This window comes from Vipera berus (genome assembly GCF_964194415.1).
Source record: "Vipera berus genome assembly, chromosome: 17".
Taxonomy (NCBI): domain Eukaryota; kingdom Metazoa; phylum Chordata; class Lepidosauria; order Squamata; family Viperidae; genus Vipera; species Vipera berus.
The window spans coordinates 1,423,005-1,442,306 of NC_138220.1; the positions used below are offsets into that span (position 1 = coordinate 1,423,005).

At 44.9% G+C, this 19,302-nt stretch overlaps 2 protein-coding genes across 4 annotated transcripts; both read right to left on the reverse strand.

Annotated features, from left to right (window-relative positions):
* Positions 1–1,125: 1,125 nt before the first annotated feature.
* Positions 1,126–15,432, reverse strand: CDC42 (cell division cycle 42). Of its 3 annotated transcripts, none has more exons than XM_081341450.1 (6): positions 15,337–15,432; positions 10,315–10,456; positions 9,531–9,603; positions 8,123–8,232; positions 7,654–7,851; positions 1,126–2,614 (listed from the first exon to the last, which is right to left on the reverse strand). In XM_081341450.1, the coding sequence occupies exons 2-6, from the start codon at positions 10,417–10,419 to the stop codon at positions 2,525–2,527; spliced, it is 576 nt and encodes a 191-aa protein (XP_081197576.1). In that variant the 5' UTR covers positions 10,420–10,456; positions 15,337–15,432; the 3' UTR covers positions 1,126–2,524. The 3 variants fall into 3 exon arrangements, with proteins under 3 accessions (XP_081197576.1, XP_081197577.1, XP_081197578.1); XM_081341451.1 differs by lacking the exon at positions 15,337–15,432 and adding an exon at positions 13,139–13,379; XM_081341452.1 differs by lacking the exon at positions 1,126–2,614 and adding an exon at positions 3,529–4,393.
* Positions 15,433–16,371: 939 nt separating this feature from the next.
* LOC308675849 (uncharacterized protein C1orf50 homolog) lies at positions 16,372–19,263 on the reverse strand. The gene is made up of 4 exons (XM_081341453.1): positions 19,043–19,263; positions 18,479–18,565; positions 18,051–18,182; positions 16,372–17,762 (listed from the first exon to the last, which is right to left on the reverse strand). Exons 1-4 carry the CDS (start codon positions 19,202–19,204, stop codon positions 17,577–17,579), a joined length of 567 nt encoding a protein of 188 aa, XP_081197579.1. The 5' UTR covers positions 19,205–19,263; the 3' UTR covers positions 16,372–17,576.
* Positions 19,264–19,302: the final 39 nt, after the last annotated feature.

The window sequence follows — 19,302 nt, forward strand, 5'->3', positions numbered from 1 at the left end:
AAATGCTAGAAGCTTCCGATGTGATTTTTGGAGTAGGGGTGTGTGTGTGTGTGGGGGTGTGTGTGTGTTGCTCAGTTCTGGTGGCCTTCCATGGGGCTGCAAAAACCTTGGAAGAAAAGCAAGATGCCGGGATGCTTAACAACCATGTAGCTAACTTCTAACAACTGCAGGGATTCCCCTTAACAACGGGGGCAAGGAAGTTCGTAAAATGGGGGGCAGAGCTCACTTAACAACCGTCTGGCTTAGCAACGGAAATCTTGGGCTCAATTCCGGCCGTTAAGTCAAGGACGACCTGTATGCTCATGTCTTTGTAAGATGGGGGCCCCTGCCAACTCAAGGGCCACCCTGGATTCTGCAAGAACAGTTCGCCCCCCCCCGGTGAATTTCCCCTGGCAGACTCTGGTCCCCACCCCCCGCCGCACACCCGGGCCCAGCTGTTTTGTGGGTCTTTCCAGAAAACCTCTTGTTGATGTAAACAACTTGGCAGCCGGTCCTTGAGATGCAACCAAGGCTGTTCCGGAAAGTTGCTGGAAATATAAACTACTAGATTTGGAGGCTTCTGGATTCAGCCAGACCTCCCCTAAAATTATATATTCCACAGCAGAAATTTGGGGATTGGGGGGGGGGCAGAAATGGAGAAAGAGCTGTCTAAACCGGCTCAGTTCCCCCACCTAGTGGTTCTTTTTTCCAAAAGTGCAGAGCGGAGCTTCGCAATTTTAAGTTCCAACTTTGCTGTTCGAAAAAAAAAGCACACTCCGCAGACAAACTTTATTAGAACTGTGCCGGGGTTTATCTAATCCGGTGTCAGCTCCTTTAAAGACGGGCGGACTTCCAACATCCAGAATCCCCCAGCCAAGCCTTGCTTCGGCGTGGTGGTGACTGACCACACACGTACGCAGAGTTTCATTCAACCGTTTTCTAAACGGGACGACGTCAGCTAAGAAGAGCCCCAGTCAGCAGAGATCCGAATGAACTGGGAGATCCAAATGAATGCCAGGGGAGGGAGGAAATATTTCAGCAGCTGGAGACATTTTTTAAGTGGATATTGGGCTTATTTTAAAGAGACAAAAACCCGAGATGCCAAGGAAGGAAAGGGTAGGTAAAAGAAACTATGCTTAGCCGGGCTTGTGAAGATAAGTTTTATGTTTAATACATCTGGAGGGGGGAAAAAAGGCATATACAAAGAACTCAGACATGGAGAGGGGAAATAAGCATCGGTTCAACACTAAAGAGTCTAGAAGAATTAGAATCTGGGCAGATCTGAGAAGTTATTAAGCCAGGGTGTATTTGGGGAAGATCCCGATGACCACTGGAGTTTAAGAGATCCCCACCCATCAGGAGACCGAGGATGGGGCCTGGTTTGATCACAGCTTCTGCCAGCCTTCACCCTACGCTACTGTCATTATCTTCTCCTCCGCCTCTCTTCCGATGCAAAACCCACACAGCGAGTTTGCTAGCTTCCCACTCTTGCCACAGCTGAAGGCAGAGACACGTCATATTGCTGATGGCAAGAAGCCTCTGCTTACCAAGAGAAGGGATGGAGGAGGGACAAACCCCAGAAACTTGAAATGGCCTTTAATAAAAGCAGGCTCTTCTCTCTTTTCCATTAAACACCTCATATATTGCCAGCTGTGCTGGTTTGGTTTCGTTTTTTCGGAACTCAACTGACAACAAGAAGAACAAAAAAAAACCCACCTCAAAAGCATCAGCAATTGGCAAAAACGGGTGGGATTCCCCCAGTGGGAACAAAACGCGCGCAGACACACAGACACACACAAAAGCTTTTGGCTGAACGGACGGATGATGACGGGCTAACTGAGATTTTGTGTCTTCCAAAAGAGAGGGCCGAGGTTCCTGACTGCTTTGGAGGAAAGAAGGGGAAATGAGAGCGCCAAGGCAACTTCAGAGGAGATGAACACACACCTCCCGACAAAAGGAGCACCATTTTCGGGACGGTCACTCTCGGCTCGCAGAATCTCCCCCAAGGACTGAAGCCTGCTCAACCCTTCAGTTGGAAGCTGGCTCCAAAAATAACACAACGGGCTCCAAAAATACGGCCAGCCTAGCAGGATGGAATAGGGTCTCGAAAGCTAGAGACTTAAGAATTAGTCTGTTACAGGAAGAAGAAAAATCATTTAAGCATGCCTGAATCTCAAAAACAGAACACAAAAACAAATTCAACAGTAACCCCCCAAAAAAAGAAGAAGAAAACAAAAAAACCCTGGTACTAATAATCAGTGCCGAGATACGTTACTCTATGTTGGGTTTTTAAAAGAATTAAGTCTAACTGAAGGGCACTAGAAGAAAAAGGCTAACGGGTTCGCCTTTCGCACAGAGAGCGTGATGGGGGAAAGGGCGCGCGGCATTTTGTCATTATTGCAAAAAAAAAATATTTTTTTTTTAAAAAAATGAAAATATTGGAAAAATCTGACTCTTTTTTTTTTAGTTTCGATTTCAACATTGCTTTTAGTATGACATCAACACCAGGCTTGGCAGGAGGGGCCGTGAAGAGGCAAGAAGACGTTCATAGCAGTGCACACCTGCGGCTCTTCTTCGGTTCCGGGGGCTCCAGAGCAGCCAGTATCGCTTCGTCAAATACATTCTTTAGTCCTTTCTGAAAAGGGGCAAAGAGAAAGGGGCGGTCTCATTGTCTGGGTTATTCAAAGCAAACAGAATTTAAAGCAAACAAACAAAGAAAAAAAATACCCAACAAAGACAAAATTAAAACTGAAGTTCGGAGGAAAACGGGGGGGGGGGGGGGACTCTGCTATGAAGCAATATTCCTAGCCGGGTGTGCTTTTATGGATTTAATTACGGCCTGGACCGAGGTGGCGTTACTGAAAAGCAGCTTGAAGTTTTAAGATGCGAAGGCCCCCCCCCCATGCTTCAAAGGCAAGGAAGTAAAGCCCGAGCACCCCCCAAATTTGAAAATCTTGGAGAGAGAGAGAGAGAGAGAGAGAGAGAGAGAGAGAGAGAGAGAGAGAGAGAGAGAGAGAGAGAGAGAGAGAGAGAGAGAGAGAGAGAGAGAGAGAGAGAGAGAGAGAGAGCGAGCATGGAGCTGGCACTCGCTGATTGCACAGGAGCGTGTGGAGAAATGAAAGCAAGCGTGTCCGATCTTCACCTTTTGAGAAGCAATGTGTGTGACACCCGGGGCGGAGGGGGGGGGGGGGTTGGAAAGAAAGGAGAAGCGAGTCTAGGGAAAGTGCCAACCAGGTTAGATCAGAAGCAAGTGAGAACGTGGGGTCCTTCCCCCCCACGCCCCCCCAAAAAAGGTTTGCTGGAAGACCCCGATCAGCAGTTACTGAAGCAGCAAAGGAGGACTCAGAAAGAAGTGGATGGTATAGTCAAACCCGGTCCAGCGTGAGAGCGCAAAGGTGTTAAAACTGAAGCAAATGGAAACAGACAGGAATAATGCTTCATCAGGCATTTATACAAACAGCTATTTTTTTTTAATTTTGAAATGTTCAGGTACTACAATTGGAGATCATTTCCTTCGTTTGGACAACAGAGGTCAAAAAAAGTGTGACGTTTCTTTTTTTTTCCCACCCCCCCACCCCCCCAGAGAAAAGCTTTACATGTTTACAGTGCAAGCTTTAAAGAAGGAATCCAAGTGATTATCACCATGTCACTGGAAAACAGATGTCGGCCCTCGTCAAAGGAGCGTGCGCTCCAGACACACACACACACATACACCCAGGACCCCAACAAACATTGCACGACACCACAAACAGCCAAAAGTATAGCAAAAACCCACTGCACGGAGGGGAAAAAAATCATTTTAGTATTACTTGCAGGTCAGCATGTCAGGTACAATCATCATGCAAATACAGTTGAGAGGGAAAGAGAAGAGGAGAGGAAGGAGGGAGGGAGGGAGAGAAATAAGATTGTACAGTCTTTTTCATTGAGATATAAAAATCCTACCATTTTTTTCAATTATTCCTCCCAATTTTTTTTTATTATTCTAAGCAAAGCTACCACGGCATCTCCGAGACCTACTCGTATAGCTTATTAAAGAGCCAGCACATTTTCACGGTTCTATTTTCATATTTCATAGCCACACCCATTTTTTATTTTTATTTTTTTAAAAAAGCAGTATCTAATCCCTTCCCAGCCCTCAAAGCTAATACAGAGTTTGCTCTAAGACATTAAGTAAAGACACGGCTTCTTTCGTTCAGGATGGTTTTATTGGCGGTGATGGCGTTGTTGTTTTTTTTCAACCAACTTTCTACAGCAGGATAGAGGAAGCGGCGACAAGAAAGGAGGAAAGGAAGAAGAAGAAGAAGAAAAAAAAGAGGAAACTGTTTTAGAATATACAGCATTTCCGTTTGGGTTGAGTTTCCGGGGGTTCGAGAGCAGCTAGGATAGCCTCATCAAATACATTCTTCAGACCTCTCTATAAGACAGAGGGGAAGGAGAAAAAGATAGCAGCCTGGTTAGAGGTTTAGAGAGAGACAGACAGACACACACGAGCACACAGGCTAGCAAGCAGATTCAAAGAGCATTCAGGAACAAAAGGTGAAGGAGATTTACTTTGGGCACAAAGTAGATCTCTGGAGGAAGAAAGGGGAGGCAAGCAGAGCACAAGGGGCTAGCATGCGTTCAACCTGAACACCAGCCTCCATTGCTCTAAACGGAGGTCTTTACTTAAACGTGACATTATAGTCTTCTTGGCTCTAGTCTAAAGCACATCCACAGAGGGGAGGAAAACGACCTGATTTTGTGTGGTTGGAGGCTTAAAAAAGGAGTCCAGGCCCAAAGGACTCTCGTTCTACTCAAAAGCGCTTGACGATACCACTAGCGTGAGCCCCACGAGCCACAATGGTTTCTTCACCACTTACCACCAACCAGCTCCCTCGACAGAAACCAACCAGGTTTCTGTGTCAAAACATTTGCTACTGCAATGGGTTGCCAAAATTTACTGGATAGGGTGAACCAGCTGTCAAAGGGTGGCCGTTTCCAAATAATTAATAATAATAATAATAATAATAATAATAATAATAATAATAATAATAATAATAATAATAATAATAATAATAATAATAATAATAATAATATAATAATGATGTTGGAAGGGACCTTGGAGGTCATCTAGTCCAACCCCCTGCTCAGGCAGGAAACCCTATACCATTTCAGACAAATGGCTGTCCAGTCTCTTCTTAAAAACTTCCAGCGTTGGAGCACCCACAACATCTGGAGGCACGGAGTTCCACTGGTTAATTGTTCTGACTGTCAGGAAGTTTCTCCTTAGTTCCAGGTTGCTTCTCTCCTTGATGAGTTTCCATTCGTTGCTTCTTGTCCTGCCTTTGGGTGCTTTGGAGAATTGCTCGACTCCCTCTTCTTTGGGGCAATTCTTCACTTACTACTCTCAGCACCCCCCCCCTCTCAGAGTTACTCTCTTGTAAGATGGGAATCTATGCAGATACGATTGATAAAATAAATAATCTGCGCTCTGGTTTTAATATTTCAACCCTCCACACGCAAAGTAAAATTAGAGAAAGTTTTTCCAGCAGCTGTTCCCGTACAACTGGAACGCTGCTACCCACGAAGGTGTTAACTTGCTACCGAGAGACCCATACTTCCAGGGGAAACTAATTACATTCCTGTTTAGACAGCTCCCTCCCAATTTTCTGGGGCGAGCAAATTCAACCTCTGGGATTCTCAGTCAACTCCAGCAGTTGCAGACATCCCAGTAATAAGACAGACAGAAAACAAAACAAAACAAAAAAAAATGGTTCAAATAAAACGCCTTGCGTCTGTGGGCAACAGCCACATCAGCACGCAAAGTCCCGATCTGCAGCAAACAGGCTGTTTTTCTAAGAAAAGAAACACCACTGCCGTAGCCAGCTGTGAAACTGCATCCGTCTAAATCTACCGTGAGATACAAAATGATCTTATCGGCATGAGCTGAGAATCTTTTATGACCTGTCTCCAGAAAAGCTTTCAAGTATGGATCAGGTGTGCATCTATTTATGAAAAAGCTTTTCTAAAAGCTCGTTTTCCAAGAGAAATGAGAATTTTGGAGTTTTAGGACCAACTAACGTCTCCTAGGAAGCTAATGTGACATGAAACAAGCAATTTATTCTAGGCTGTATGTAGCCACAACACTTGAAATCAAGAAAGGTTCGACAATTGGAAGTTTATTTTAAAGCGAGGCTGAATTGCTCCTTGCGTCAAACACGATTCTGTTTCTTTTTACTTCTGCCTGGTTTCCTATTGTTCTTCTTCTTCTTATTTCCCCTTCTTTATGTGCATTAAAACAAGAACAACTTTCTTTTAAAGCTAACCACATCGGCAAAGGTTTTCCTTCCTACCCAAGTGCGAGAATTAAGTTCCTCTGTACGCACCTTGATTTCTGCTGTTTATTTTACACTTTGCACTCCAAAAGGCCAAGCTCCCTCTCAAAAATAGGTCTAAATACGGGAGAAACACTCTCTGTCTCCACCCCCACCCCCTTAAAGAAAATACTTCCAAAGCTTTCCCTCGCTGACACTATAATGTGGTCCAGGTAAGACTTCGGTTACAGGTAGTCCTCGACTTAACAGCAGTTCACTTAGCGACCGTTTGAAGTTACAACGGCCCTGGAAAAAAGGGACTCGTGACTATTTGTCACACTTTAACTGAACAAATGCAGCGATTCCCTCAACCACTGCGGCAAGGAAGTTCGTTTAAACGGGGCAAAATCCACTTAACAAACGTCTCGCTTAGCCACGGAAAATTGGGGCTCCATTGCGCTGGTTAAGTCAAGGACTACCTGCCCTTTATTCCCCACATCGCCCTCTTCATGCCGGATGAGTACTCCGAGGGCTACAATTCAAAACTGTGGGTTAACACCACCCTTTGGCTGTCATGTGCCCAGTTTCCGACAGTGTTTCACAATTGTGAGGCTGTGTTTGTAATCATCAGGCACACTTTGAAACTCAGGCAGTTGCCCCCGCCCGCCCTTCCTCCACCCCACCAAATTCACCTGCCGTATCACCATCGTCGCCCCTCCCTGTCTCCTGCCATGGCTGACCCTTTCCTCTAGGAGCCCTGCACTAGGAGAGCACAGGCAACAACCTAGACCTCATGACAAATGCCCTTTCTATTGGCATCCCAGGCCACAATCCTAATGAGACACCCAGTTGAAATCCTGCAGGGTGAGGCTGACAGAGATTCGGGGTTGTCCGACAAGCCCAACCGCTTGTTTCAAGCTGCCACCTCCTCCTCCTCCTCCTCCTCCTCCTCCTCCTCCTGCCTTGGCAACTATCCGATTTGTCTACAAAGAGCTCAGGATACTGAGGTACCGGCTCCACCGGCAATCGGGTTTCAAATCAGTGGGAAATTAAATAGGAATGGTTGAACTTATGCTTTCGGGGCTGTAATGGTTAATGGACGGTGACCCCACCCTCGTCGTTTGCTCTCTGCGATCCAGTTTGCTAGGTTGTTGTCTTGTTGTTGTTTTTTTTACACTGGCTGCAAAAATTGCTCCAAAAGATTTGCCGAGTGATCGGATTCCTACAGTCAGTTTCTGAAAGCTGCACAAAGCCGACGACGACGAGAAACTTCCGAGAGGAATTTCAAACCTGCCAAGCCCCGTCGCCCTCTGAGCTTTCTTCCCCCCTCCCCCCCGCTAACAACAGCCACGCAGATGGATTTAAAGAGGGGGGGGCTTACTTGTGTGAGCGCAGAGCACTCCACGTATTTGACGGCCTTCAAGTCCCGCGCCAGTTTCTCCGCCGCCTCCGGAGTGATGGGCTTCTGCTTATTCTTGGCAAGCTTCTCAATAGTGGAGGGGTCGTCTCTGAGATCAATCTGCGTCCCGACAAGCAGAAACGGAGTCTTCGGACAATGGTGAGTGATCTCAGGGACCCACTGAAGAGGAAACAAACGTACCGGTCACAATGTAAAAATCAACCACACGAAGGAAATGCCGGGTTGCGGCCAGGAGGGTTAAAAGCCGCGACGGAAGAGAATACTTGTAGCTCACGATGGAACGGTGCAGTCCGTCTCAAATCGTGGTTCTTTCCCTTGCAGACGGTTCATAACCAAGCTGGTTCAATATCCTAGCTTGGTAATGAAAGGTCCTCCGAGGGAACACCACGGATTGAAAACATTTGCACGTTTGCGGGCTGGACACCCTCACCTTTTCCTTAACGTTCTCAAACGAAGAGGGCGACACCACAGAGAAGCAGACCAGAAATACATCTGTCTGTGGGTAGCTGAGGGGCCGTAATCTGTCATAATCTTCCTGTCCTGGGGGGGAAAAAAATATAAAAGAGACCGACATTAGAAACCTGGTCACGGGGTGGAGGAAAGGGTACAAAGAACAAAATTTTACCTAGGTATACAGGTAGTCCTAGATTTATGACAATCGACCTCCCAAAAAATCTGATGTTGCTAAGTGAGAAATTTGTTAAGTGACTTTTGTCCCGTTTTACGACCTTTCTTGCACACACAGTTGTTAAGTGGATTGCTTCGGGACACTGCAACCGTCATAAATACGAGTCAGTTGCCAAGCGTCTGAGTATTGATCACCTGATCCTGCGAGATGCTGCAACGGTCGTGTGAAAAATAGTCGTAAGTCACTTTTTTACAGTGCGGTCGTAACTTCGGTCACTAAAGAAACTGGTGTAAGTCAAGGACTATCGAATTTGAACTCTGATAGGTCAGTCTGAGAAAGGAATTCTTACTGAACGAGATTCCAGCAAAATTGCTTTCTCTTCTTTCAGGTGACTCAAACTTTGAGCGGCGCCTACGCCAAAGGGAAGCATCCACTTCCACCCATGACTCAAGAATTCCAAACGATACCATGTAAATTAGCAGGATGCAGTTCCCAGAATAAAATTTAGTTGCACTTTCAAATTGTTGCTTCTTAACAGGAAGAATGGCACAGTTATCTGCCCTTGGGCAGAAAAATCAAGGCTTACTCCAAGGCCAGACACGGCATGCTGTCATTCTCCACTTTCTCCGGAGAGATCAAGGCCACGCTTGGTAAATAAATTTAGCGTTGCAGATCACTACCTATTCCCCATAGAAGCAGAGGGAGTTCCACTTCTGAGAAAGCTGCACATTCCCTAAACATTTCCTTACCATCTGGGGATCTGCCACACTTGCAAACTGAGATCTATGCAATGCAGGAAATGACAGCTATAGTCATCCTATGTGTCAGTTCCCAACTAAGAAATTCTGGTGGATTCACTCACTGTATTCATGAGGCTGGAAGGGATTTTAAAGAGGATACAGGAGAGAAGCAAGAACTATCCACCAAGTAATATTTTATTCCTTCCCTCTGCTAGAGAGGCTTCCAAAACAGCTTACAAATTAATTAAAACTTAGTCCCACATAAGGACAAGGGGGTGGAAAGGGACAACAAACAAACTAGCATTGTTTATACTATACTAGTTTGGGCAGATATAACATTACTCTGATATTTGGCATACTTATAAACTGACGTTTATTAAAAAAAATCAACAGTCAATCAAGCTGTGCTATAGCAACTACAACGCAGGTCACCTTCTTCATCAAAGGATGAACAGTCAAAAAGCAGTTACCTGCTGTATCAAACAGGCCTAAGGTGTATGGCTCCCCGCCAATCATCACTGTTACAGCATAGTTATCAAACACCTGGAGAGTTAAAAGAGAAGAAACAACTTTCAGAACCAATTATTCTCTTCCAAACACAAAACATACCTGGGACTCAAATCAACTATTTATATAGAAATATGAACCTGTTAAGAAATCCATCGCTAATGGGTTTCAATAACCGTCCAATCAAGTTGGGAAAAGCAATTATCTCCTTTCAAAGCTTGCTACCACCAAGTTACTCAGCGAAATGTATCCTTAACCAACAGGCAACAACAACAACGGTGACCACAGGACCCAACCTGTTCCACTTGGAACCATTATTTCTAATCAAACAATTAAGTCAACATGTAATTACAATACTTTAAGGTTCCCACCTACAAATCAAAGGCCTTTTAAGAAAAACTAACATTCTGGCATTTGACATTTTAAAATACAATGTTGTTACAGATTAAATACCAGGAAATTGAATGCTAGATTTTCCTTAAGCCTGAAAACTAGTCAGTCAGTCACTCACTCAGGCCAACCCACTTCATAAGGTGGGTGGGTGTTGTGGGGGAAACTAGGAGACAGAAGCATTAGGTATATTTACTGCCTTGATTTCTGTATAAAAAAAGGCAGGAATAAAAATTTAAACTAAGCAGACGGCCATGTGCTATGGTCAGTATTCATATATGTCTAATTAGCAGTGCCATAGTTCTCTGTTCTTTAGCTTTGTACAAGAAAAAAGGAAAGAACCACCTTTTTACTCACCGTTGGTACATATTCAGAGGGAAATTTATTTGTTGTATAAGAAATTAGAAGACATGTTTTACCAACAGCACCATCTCCCACAACGACACACTTAATTGTCTGCATAGTTCACGTTTCTTGCTATAACAGGTCCAAAATTAATCTGGGGAAAAAACAGTATGTAATGTAATTGCGTGAAGGATAGAAAATATTTTTTTAGCATTGCATTTTCTTCATAGGCCTCTCAAGATATTCAGCTACAGTGATAGAAACCCCCCCCCCCAAAAGCAGATCAAAGAGAACGGGATCATGAAGGGGAGATTAAAACCATTTTCCCCACATAATCTAGCTGATTATAAGATTCCAAATTATACTTTAGCTTTGTTCCCTCACAAGGAAAGTTCCAGGAAATCCCACAACAAATTTGCTGTTCACAAGGGATCCTGGGCGGTAGAAACATTGATGAAAAGGCTCTAACTCATGACCAACAAGAAGCTGAAAGCTCTCTTTTTCCCCCTCAAACAGAAAATGCCAGCATTTGCATAACAAGCCTTGTACAAGTTTTTCTATAAAGCAGGAATATGAAACAAGAGGTTATGTAGTACAATGCAAGTAAGTTATATTACACATTGTGCAGTACAATGTAAAACTTTCATTCTTCGTAGTAGCTCTAAAATTCATGCCAAAGTTAGAATTTGGTTTTAACCACGAGAACTTTCCTTCCTGTTTTTGCAAGTAGGCCCTCAGAGGTAACAATCACATCCCAGCTTATGTCTATCATTTGTACATTACACCAAAGAACATGCTTTTTCAGGATGCTGAAATCTACCAACCCCAAAATCCTTGCGCATTTTAAAAATTCTGCTACACGTCATCCAGAGGTTCTTAGAAGTTGGCTCATTCGTCATGCAAATGTAGAGACGAATTATTGTTAACAGCAGATTTATAGCAAGTAACGACAATACTGTACAGCCCCTCCTATTAATGGGAGTGTCCCTCTACATCACTGAACTTTGACTGGTTTCTTTTCATGTTTCTTAACATCAACGGGCACAGCCACAAGGAAGCAGAGCTGCAAAAGTACTGGGGACTATTGATATTGCATTTTAGGGAATTGGAGTAAATAATAATCATAATAAAAGCTTGCTAAGACTTCTTTAATATTAGAGTCTCATCAAGACACCTCTCCCCAGTATATGATTATTTTCTTCTGCAGAAGCCCTGTTATGCAGCCACAGTAAACCTGGCCTATTTGTTTGTACACAAACTTTACTCTCCATTGTGGTACAACATCTACACGCTTCTGATTATTTTTCACTCAGTTTGTTACATTTCACCTTAAAATGGAAATGTTCTTTTGTAAGAGTGTAAACAAAAATGGGTAACTTAGTACTCCACCACACAACAAATATCTGGATCTACACTCTGTCGGAAAAGGTTAAAAATAAGCCTCTTTTAAAATTTAACAAGTCATAGAAAATCTTCTTCTTGTGCCATATCCGTTATCGGACGTTGGCGATCATGTTTTTATCAGCAGCCAAACGAAAAAAGTGCTGCTGAGTTTTGCCCAAACCAGTCCCTTAGATTTTGAAGCCACGATGTCCTTCTTCTGCCTAGACCTCGTTTCCCTTCCATCTTTCCCTGGAGGATTAAATGGAGCATGCCGTATTTTTCTGGATGTCCCACCTGTCCGAAATATTCTAACTTTCGTTTTTTAATTGTTTTGATGATTACCCTCGGCTTTCCCAAGCGGCTTATCACCCCCTCATTTCTGATCTTGCCAACCCAGCTTAGAAAATGAAGAAGCTAAAGTGCTCTAAGTCTTTTTAGAATTCAAACAGACAACCAACACCTGTCGCATAACAGCCCAGATGGATTTTTCGTCTACGGATAAGACGGAAAAAAAAAATCTGGATTGTGGACATTGTCTGGAGAAGAGAAAAAATGGGGAAAGTCGTAAAATAATAAATACCTGCAAACAGAAGTAGAACAACTGTGGCAAAAGAAAGCAAAGTTAGTAGCAATAGGAATAGGCGCCTTGGGTGCCATCCCAAAACATCTGGAGCACCACATGAGCACTGACAAAATTCCCATCAGTCAACTGCAAAAGCCACGTTAGGGAAAGAAATCTTGAAATTGCCTTTGCAACACTATCATATCAACGTTTTGCTTCTTATAAGGCTGCTTCCTCCACAAATGTACAGGAGAGAGAGAGAGAGTATACATTATGGTTGAAATTGGACAGCCTACATCCAGTATTGAGCAATATCTAATTCTTAGCACATGTACAATTCCAGTAACTGCAAAATATCATAGGATTCATTACAAAGCAAATTTAATGATTGCTATCCATCTCTTGACATTTAAGCTGGGACTAAAAAACTGTTTATTACATATTCTGCACAGAAGTTGAACAACTCCTGAAAGGTTTTATCATGACATGTTTGAACACATTTTTTCCAAAACAGGGTGAATATCTAAATGGTATGAAGACTCAGGTCGAAACGACTGATCAGAGAAGCCAATCAACGCAAAGGAATATGAGGGAGGACCAATCAACACGCTGATTGATCTTCCTTCCCACTCACCAACACAAACTAATGGGCAGAAATTTTCCAGCCCTCTGAGCAAACGCAAGCAAACAAAACGTAAGCAAACCAGAAACAAAAGTAGATTTGCAATCCCTCAAGTTACTTGCTCTCCTGCTTTATGCCTGCCTGGCAACCGGACTGGGACAGAGAAACCAACTTTTGCACTCCTCCCCCTCTCGGAGGCCAGACTTCAAATCAGCCAAGGTAACATTAAGGGCTCCTTTCACTTCAGTGCCATCTCAGGCTACGCTTACCTTCAAAACCTCTCCCTATCTCTTTCCTTCACACAATTTGGTCCACACAACCCCAATCTGGATGGGTAATAAAACCTAAGCTTCGGTGTGGCCCATTGGGAGTGCATCGTATATCAAGGAACAACACAGAAACTCTTTCTTATTCTCCTGACATGGGGAACAAAATGAGGACTTTCTAATTCAGAGGTTTTTCTTATATGAGAACTTTTCAGCTTAAAAACAAGACACAAACTTTATGTTATAAATACAGAGAGCTACTTCAGGTTCAATCTACAAAGAGTAATAGTTTAATTGAAGGCAAGGTAGCTTCACTTTTTTCAGAATGTCCAAAATATGAATTCAAAATATTGACCTAAACAAAATATTACGAGACAAATTATATACTAAGTTCATTCATAAAGAATACCAAGGAGACTTCAGTTTTAGCTCTCTACAAATATTATATACTTCTAAGGAGCAATCATTAAAGGGCTATCATTTCCACATTACTGGTGAGCCAATCTATTTGAATATGTAGAAAACTGTTTAAAAAATGCTCAAATTCAAAACTCACTATGTCATTATGTAAGAGAATTCACTTTTATGATTCCTATAACTGCTTGCTTAAATACTAGTTACCAATATAACTGTATAATCTGTATTTATGCTGTTGGGTCCCCTAAATTATTTCTAAATTAAAGGCATTAGTTATTCTTTATCCTAGATCAAGAAAATAAATGGATAAACTATAAAAATTCTATAGGATTAAAGGAAAATAGCGCTGTTTAAATCAGAGCTATTACAATCCCTTTACTTCTGATCTTGAGAAATATCATGCAAGATATTCAAGTTAGTGATGACATAGTATAATCCTGTTTTTAACCTACGAAATACAAGGCTACAGACCCATCCTTGAGACAGTGGGGTTGAAAAGCTGCAGAAGCCTCCTCTACAGTAATGAGAAGACCTCACAGATGCAAATTTGCATGTGGTAGAGGAGCAAAACTTGAAATGCTGCCATTTTGCCTGCTCTCATTCAGGCAAAAGAAAATATGTCAAATATTTTACCAGCCGTAAATCTCCCATTAGGCAGACCATGGGCAAATTTAGGCAAATTTAGCAACTTTTAAGACTTGTGGATTTGGCCGCCTGAGAATTCTAGGAGCTGAAGTCCACAAAACCTAAGTTGCCAAGTTTGCAGACCCCAGAGGCAAGCCATTACATTCAGTACTGTACAGGAAGGGCTATTTCCACCCTAAATTAATTGGCAGTTTATCCCCAGTGTAAAAAACAGGAGTGACATTCGTGGACAATGCAAAAGAGCACTTTGTTCACGTTTAAACCTGTTGAGATGTTAATGGGGAGGCCGAGCAGGGCTGCCTTCGGGGGGGGGGGGAGGCCCTGGTGCAGCCCAGCAGAAGTGGGCGAAATCCCCTGCTGCCTCCTGGCCTCTCTGTCTGCTGCCCAGCCAGGGCCCTATAGAGAAGCCGGCCCACCCCTCACCTGCCCACCTCCCCCCTGCCACACCTGCAATCGGGCCCCTTTCCGAAAAACCCCCCACCAGCCCCATCTTGCCAAGCCAGGAAAGGAGGAGGAGGAGGGAGGGATATGGAGGGAAGGACATGGAAGGAAGGCAGGCAGGCCTCTCTTCCCAGCCGCCCCCTCCTCCGCGACGGACCCCTCCCCCTGTCCTCCTCTTATCCTCCCTCCCCCAGCGCCGGAAGAGAGGCCGATCCCTCCCGCGGCCCCGCTCTCTATGGCCTTCCGGGCCTCCTCCTCGGCCCCTTCCTGGAGCGGGGGGAGGGGGGAGAGAATACAGGAAGGCACCTCCCCCCCCCACGGGAGACCCCCACTCGGCCTGCCTTGTGTTTGCAAACACACACACACACACACACACACGCACCCCGGTTGCCCCCTCCAAAGCGCCTCCCTCCCCGCCCGATCTGCCTGCCTAACTCCAAGGCCCATCCTCCCCTGCCGCTTCCCGCCGTCGGTACCCCGCCTCCCGTCCTCCCCGCGCGAGGACAGGCCCCGGGGAGGATGGGCGTTGTAGTCCCCCGGCCCGATCCGGCGCCCCCTCCCCCTTCCGGTAGTGGCGCCCCTCCCCCCCCGGGAAAGGGCCGAGCTGCCCTCCCCCACAAAGGCCGAGCGCCCCGGGGGCATCGCGGCGGCCGCCTCCTCCCACCGGGCCGAGAGTCCCCCCGCCGCCGCCGCCTCACCTCAGAGCGCTGCTCCGCCGGGCGTTGGCAGCTCGCTGCGGGGTCTCCTCGCCTGGGCAGCAAGGGCGGGCGGGCGCGCTGACGTCACCGCGTCCCTGCAGAGGCGGGGCTTGAGGCGGCGCGAGGGGAAAGGCCCCCCTCCTCGCGGGCCCCGCCTACCCAGGAGGCCCCTCCCTCCGCTGCGCGCCGCATCTGCGGCGGGTGGACTGGGCCGGCAGGGGGCGCTTCGCGTGTATGTAAGCGCAAAGGCTAGTGTATGCATGTATGCCTTTGTGTGTGTATATGCACACACACACACATATATGCATGTGTATACGTATACACCCCCAAAGGCTACAGTACCTGCATGTATGTTTGTATATATCTGCATCTATGCCTCTGTGTGCATATAAACACTTGCCTATACACGAATGCGAGATGCAGAGTACCTGTATATACTGGATATGCACAGATATGTCCGTGTGGGTATATGAATTGCATACACAGAAACGCACAGGCGTATGCATGCCCCTGTGTGTGCTAGATACAGTGTGTATGCATTGTATACATGCATGCCTGTGTGTGGACACACTTACATGCTAGATGTGTGCACGTAAGTATATACGTATTTTATATGCTGTACACCCTCATTTAGCTGCCCAGGCAGGTTATATTCCTATTTTGCTACCTGTGGGGGAAAGATGGCCCTGAGTTGTGCTGCTTTGAAAAGTATCACTTAGTGGTAAAGTCCTCATTTAATGACTGTTCAAAGTGACGCCACTGAAAAAGTGGCTTGCGACTGTTTTTCATGCTTACGACCACTTGAAGCTCTGCCATGGTCACATGATCAAAATTCAGATGCTTGGCAACTGACTCGTATTTACAACGGTTGCAGTATTGCCCAGGGATCATGTGATCCCCTTTTGCGACCTTCTGACAAGCTAAGTCAAGGGCAAAGAAGCCAGATCCATTTCACGAACGTGTGACTAATTTAAACATCGCAACCATTCCAGAGAAAAGGCATCTACATTTAGGGATGACTAGAAACCCCTCGTAGACATTTCATTTCATTTTTATTAGATTTTTATTCCATTATTTTTATAAATAATTCAAGGCAGCAACCTTATCCAGCAGTCCTTCAGCCTCCTATTTTCCCAGCAACAACAGCCCTGTGAGGTGGGTTGGGCTGGGAGAAGGAAAAAAAAAAGAGAGACTGACCCAAAGTCATTTCATTTCGCATGAAACGGGGAAAAAATACACTCATGGTTTTGATGATTATAGGGGGAAAATTGAAGAAAAGGGAACTTTTTGTAATCAAGCAAGATCATTTTATTTATCTTTGCTGCAAAGGAAATCGGAAACTTCTTTGTATTTTTAAAAATTCTTTCTCATTGCACTTTTGTGTTTACTTTTTCCCCCTTCTCTTTCTTTGTTCTATTTCAACTAGTTTATCTTCACTTTTAGGATCTTTAATTTTAATATCCAAAATGTTAGGACCAAGATCTGTTGTCCCATACCAGACATTCAACATTCCCTATGTTAAAACATTCTTAATAATTCTGTTTATAGGAAGAGAATTTTGTCCTCAGTGCAATGGGATTCCTAGCAAAACGAATCTCCTAGTTAAATTTCCTTCCTCTGATTAAAAAAAAATAAGACAAAGAAAACAACTTTGGTTTTCTTTCAGTCCAAAGTACCACACAGGGGCTTATTGGGAAAATGAAAATAAAACCCCCCAAATATGTTCATTCTATAAATAGATAATCTTCTCCAGTGGGAAGGCAAGACATAAATATAATTAACGGTGCATTGTTATCCCACGGAGCACAATCATGTTCGTGGAGGATTTTATCCATGGCAACTGGGTGGGACTAAATGACCTCCAAGGCCCCCTCTTACCTTCTCTGCTGAAGAGCAAGGGGATTCCCATCTTGGAAAAAAACGAGAGACGGTCTTAATCTGAACTGTTCCTTACAGGAGGTGACACGGATCGAGGCTAAATTACTACTTTTTTCGAGCCGCTAAATTATTTTATTCAGGCAGCTGTCCCATCATTAAATGCCTAAAACCGCACGGATGGGGAACTGGAATCCGCCCAATTAAAAAAAAAAATCAGCAAATGTTTCCAGATATCCAACAGGAAATTGTCATCGAGTCATTTTGAACCCTCCGTTTCTCAAAGGCAAGCAGGAGAAGGTGGTTTGCAAAGAGGAGCCCCAACGTCTCCTTAATTTTTCATGGGCACCGGTGACAAACCACCATCACATTGTAAGGCCGCGGAAAGTGGGTTCGCTGCAGGGGGGCAAAACGGTTTGTTGGTCCAGCAGCTTCTCCAGGACGTTGAGCTGGGCGTCTCGCTTCTCCACCTCGTCCGAAGGCGTCCAGGAGAGATCGTGCTGCAGTTTGTAGGCAGCGAGAAACTCGCTGGGGCAGCTAGCCCCCCACTCCTAGATGGAAGGGACAAAACAGCACGTTAAGGAGATCCCTGCAAGGAACAGTGTACGGACCCCACTTTTGCCAATTCTTCTGTAAAAGGAATGGGACTGAAATGAAATGGAAAAATGACCAAAATCTTTGTAGTGGGCCACGAACATCATCATCAGATGCTGGGCTGGGTCTGCAAAGATTGGACAATTCTGGGAGTTGAAGTTGCCAAGGGTGGAAAAAGGGGAAAAAGATATATATTTTTTCATCCAGGGTTTATATCGCGGCAGCATTTTTCAGCTTATAAATACCTTTGGGGATAGCAAAGAGAAATAACGTTGGCCAGTTTCTCTCCTGTACAGGTAATAAGTATTTCCAGGTTTTTTCACAAAGTTACAGGCCACATGGTGAAGGTCAGCGTCTCTTTTGGCGTCTTCCAGGACCTACAAAGTAAACAAGGACATATTTTGGGCATAAAAATGGGCCAATCAAACATCGATTTATAATGTTGGGGTACAACTTACAGCCATCCATGTAGTGACCATCTAAAATCATAACAGTACCGAAAAAAGTTCCTGTTAAATTTAAATTACCTAGACAGTTTCTGTTAAAATTAAATTACCGAGACAGGAATTACAACAATGTTTCTCAACCTCGGCAACTTTAAGCTGTGTGGACTGCAACTCCCAGAATTCCCCCAGGATTAATATGACCTTGATAATTCTAATCTGGCATTTACCTTTCTGGCTTGTTCTTGTAAATATCGGATTTGTTCTGCAATGACGGTCAAGCGGCTGCAGGCGTTCGCTCGGACAAATTCATCCGCCTGCGGAAACAAAAGGCCTGCCTCTGAAACAGCAACTCGGGATTGGTGTACGAAATAAAATGAATAATAATAATAACAGCAGTAAATATTAATGATATATTAATAAAGCGATTTGCAAATTGAAGCTCAGCGATTATGGAAGAAGACATCAATGGTTCTACCAATTTGTGAATCAAACTGAAGATTAAATCAATATTAATATTAATAATATAAAAAGCCCAGAGGAAGAGCCCCCTAATGCCTGAGGCGGGGAAGAACCAGGTCCTCAGAAATTCCCCTAAGAAGGGAGGGCGGGGGGCCTGTCGTCTATTGTAAAATTAGGCGTGTGGTTTTTTTCCATTAACCCCAAGTAATAGACTCTTATCGTTGGGATTCCTCCGCCCTAACCCACTAGGTCTCCCCTTGGTTCATTCTGGACACCCCCAGGGGCCGAGATCCCTCGGCACTCTGCACATGCCCAAAGGCACTCTCGCTCACCTTCTCCACGTGCTCGGCCAAGGCCACCAGATCCGACGGCTGCGCCTTTCGAGCCGCGCGGGACAGCTGGAGAGCCTCGGTGGTGCCCCTTCCGACCAGCGTCGAGTTGTCCGGCGGAGGAACCGGGACGGCGGCGAAACCCGCTTCTCCCTCGGCCGCCATTACCCGGCAGCGTCAGCCCCGCCCACTCCGCTTCCCTATTGGACGCCCGCCCGCGCGTCTGGATCGGAGGCGTAGCGATAGAGGCGGGGCGGAAAGAA

Coding starts and splice junctions, on each gene's coding strand:
- CDC42 (XM_081341450.1), bottom strand. CDS start 10,419: ATGCAGACAATTAAGTGTGTCGTTGTGGGAGATGGTGCTGTTGGTAAA. Junction 9,604..10,314: donor CCTCTGAATATGTACCAACG/GTGAGTAAAAAG, acceptor TTAACTCTCCAG/GTGTTTGATAACTATGCTGT. Junction 8,233..9,530: donor AGGCCTGTTTGATACAGCAG/GTAACTGCTTTT, acceptor TTTCCCCCCCAG/GACAGGAAGATTATGACAGA.
- LOC308675849 (XM_081341453.1), bottom strand. CDS start 19,204: ATGGCGGCCGAGGGAGAAGCGGGTTTCGCCGCCGTCCCGGTTCCTCCG. Junction 18,183..18,478: donor TACAAGAACAAGCCAGAAAG/GTAAATGCCAGA, acceptor TTTACTTTGTAG/GTCCTGGAAGACGCCAAAAG. Junction 17,763..18,050: donor TCTCTTTGCTATCCCCAAAG/GTATTTATAAGC, acceptor CCTTCCATCTAG/GAGTGGGGGGCTAGCTGCCC.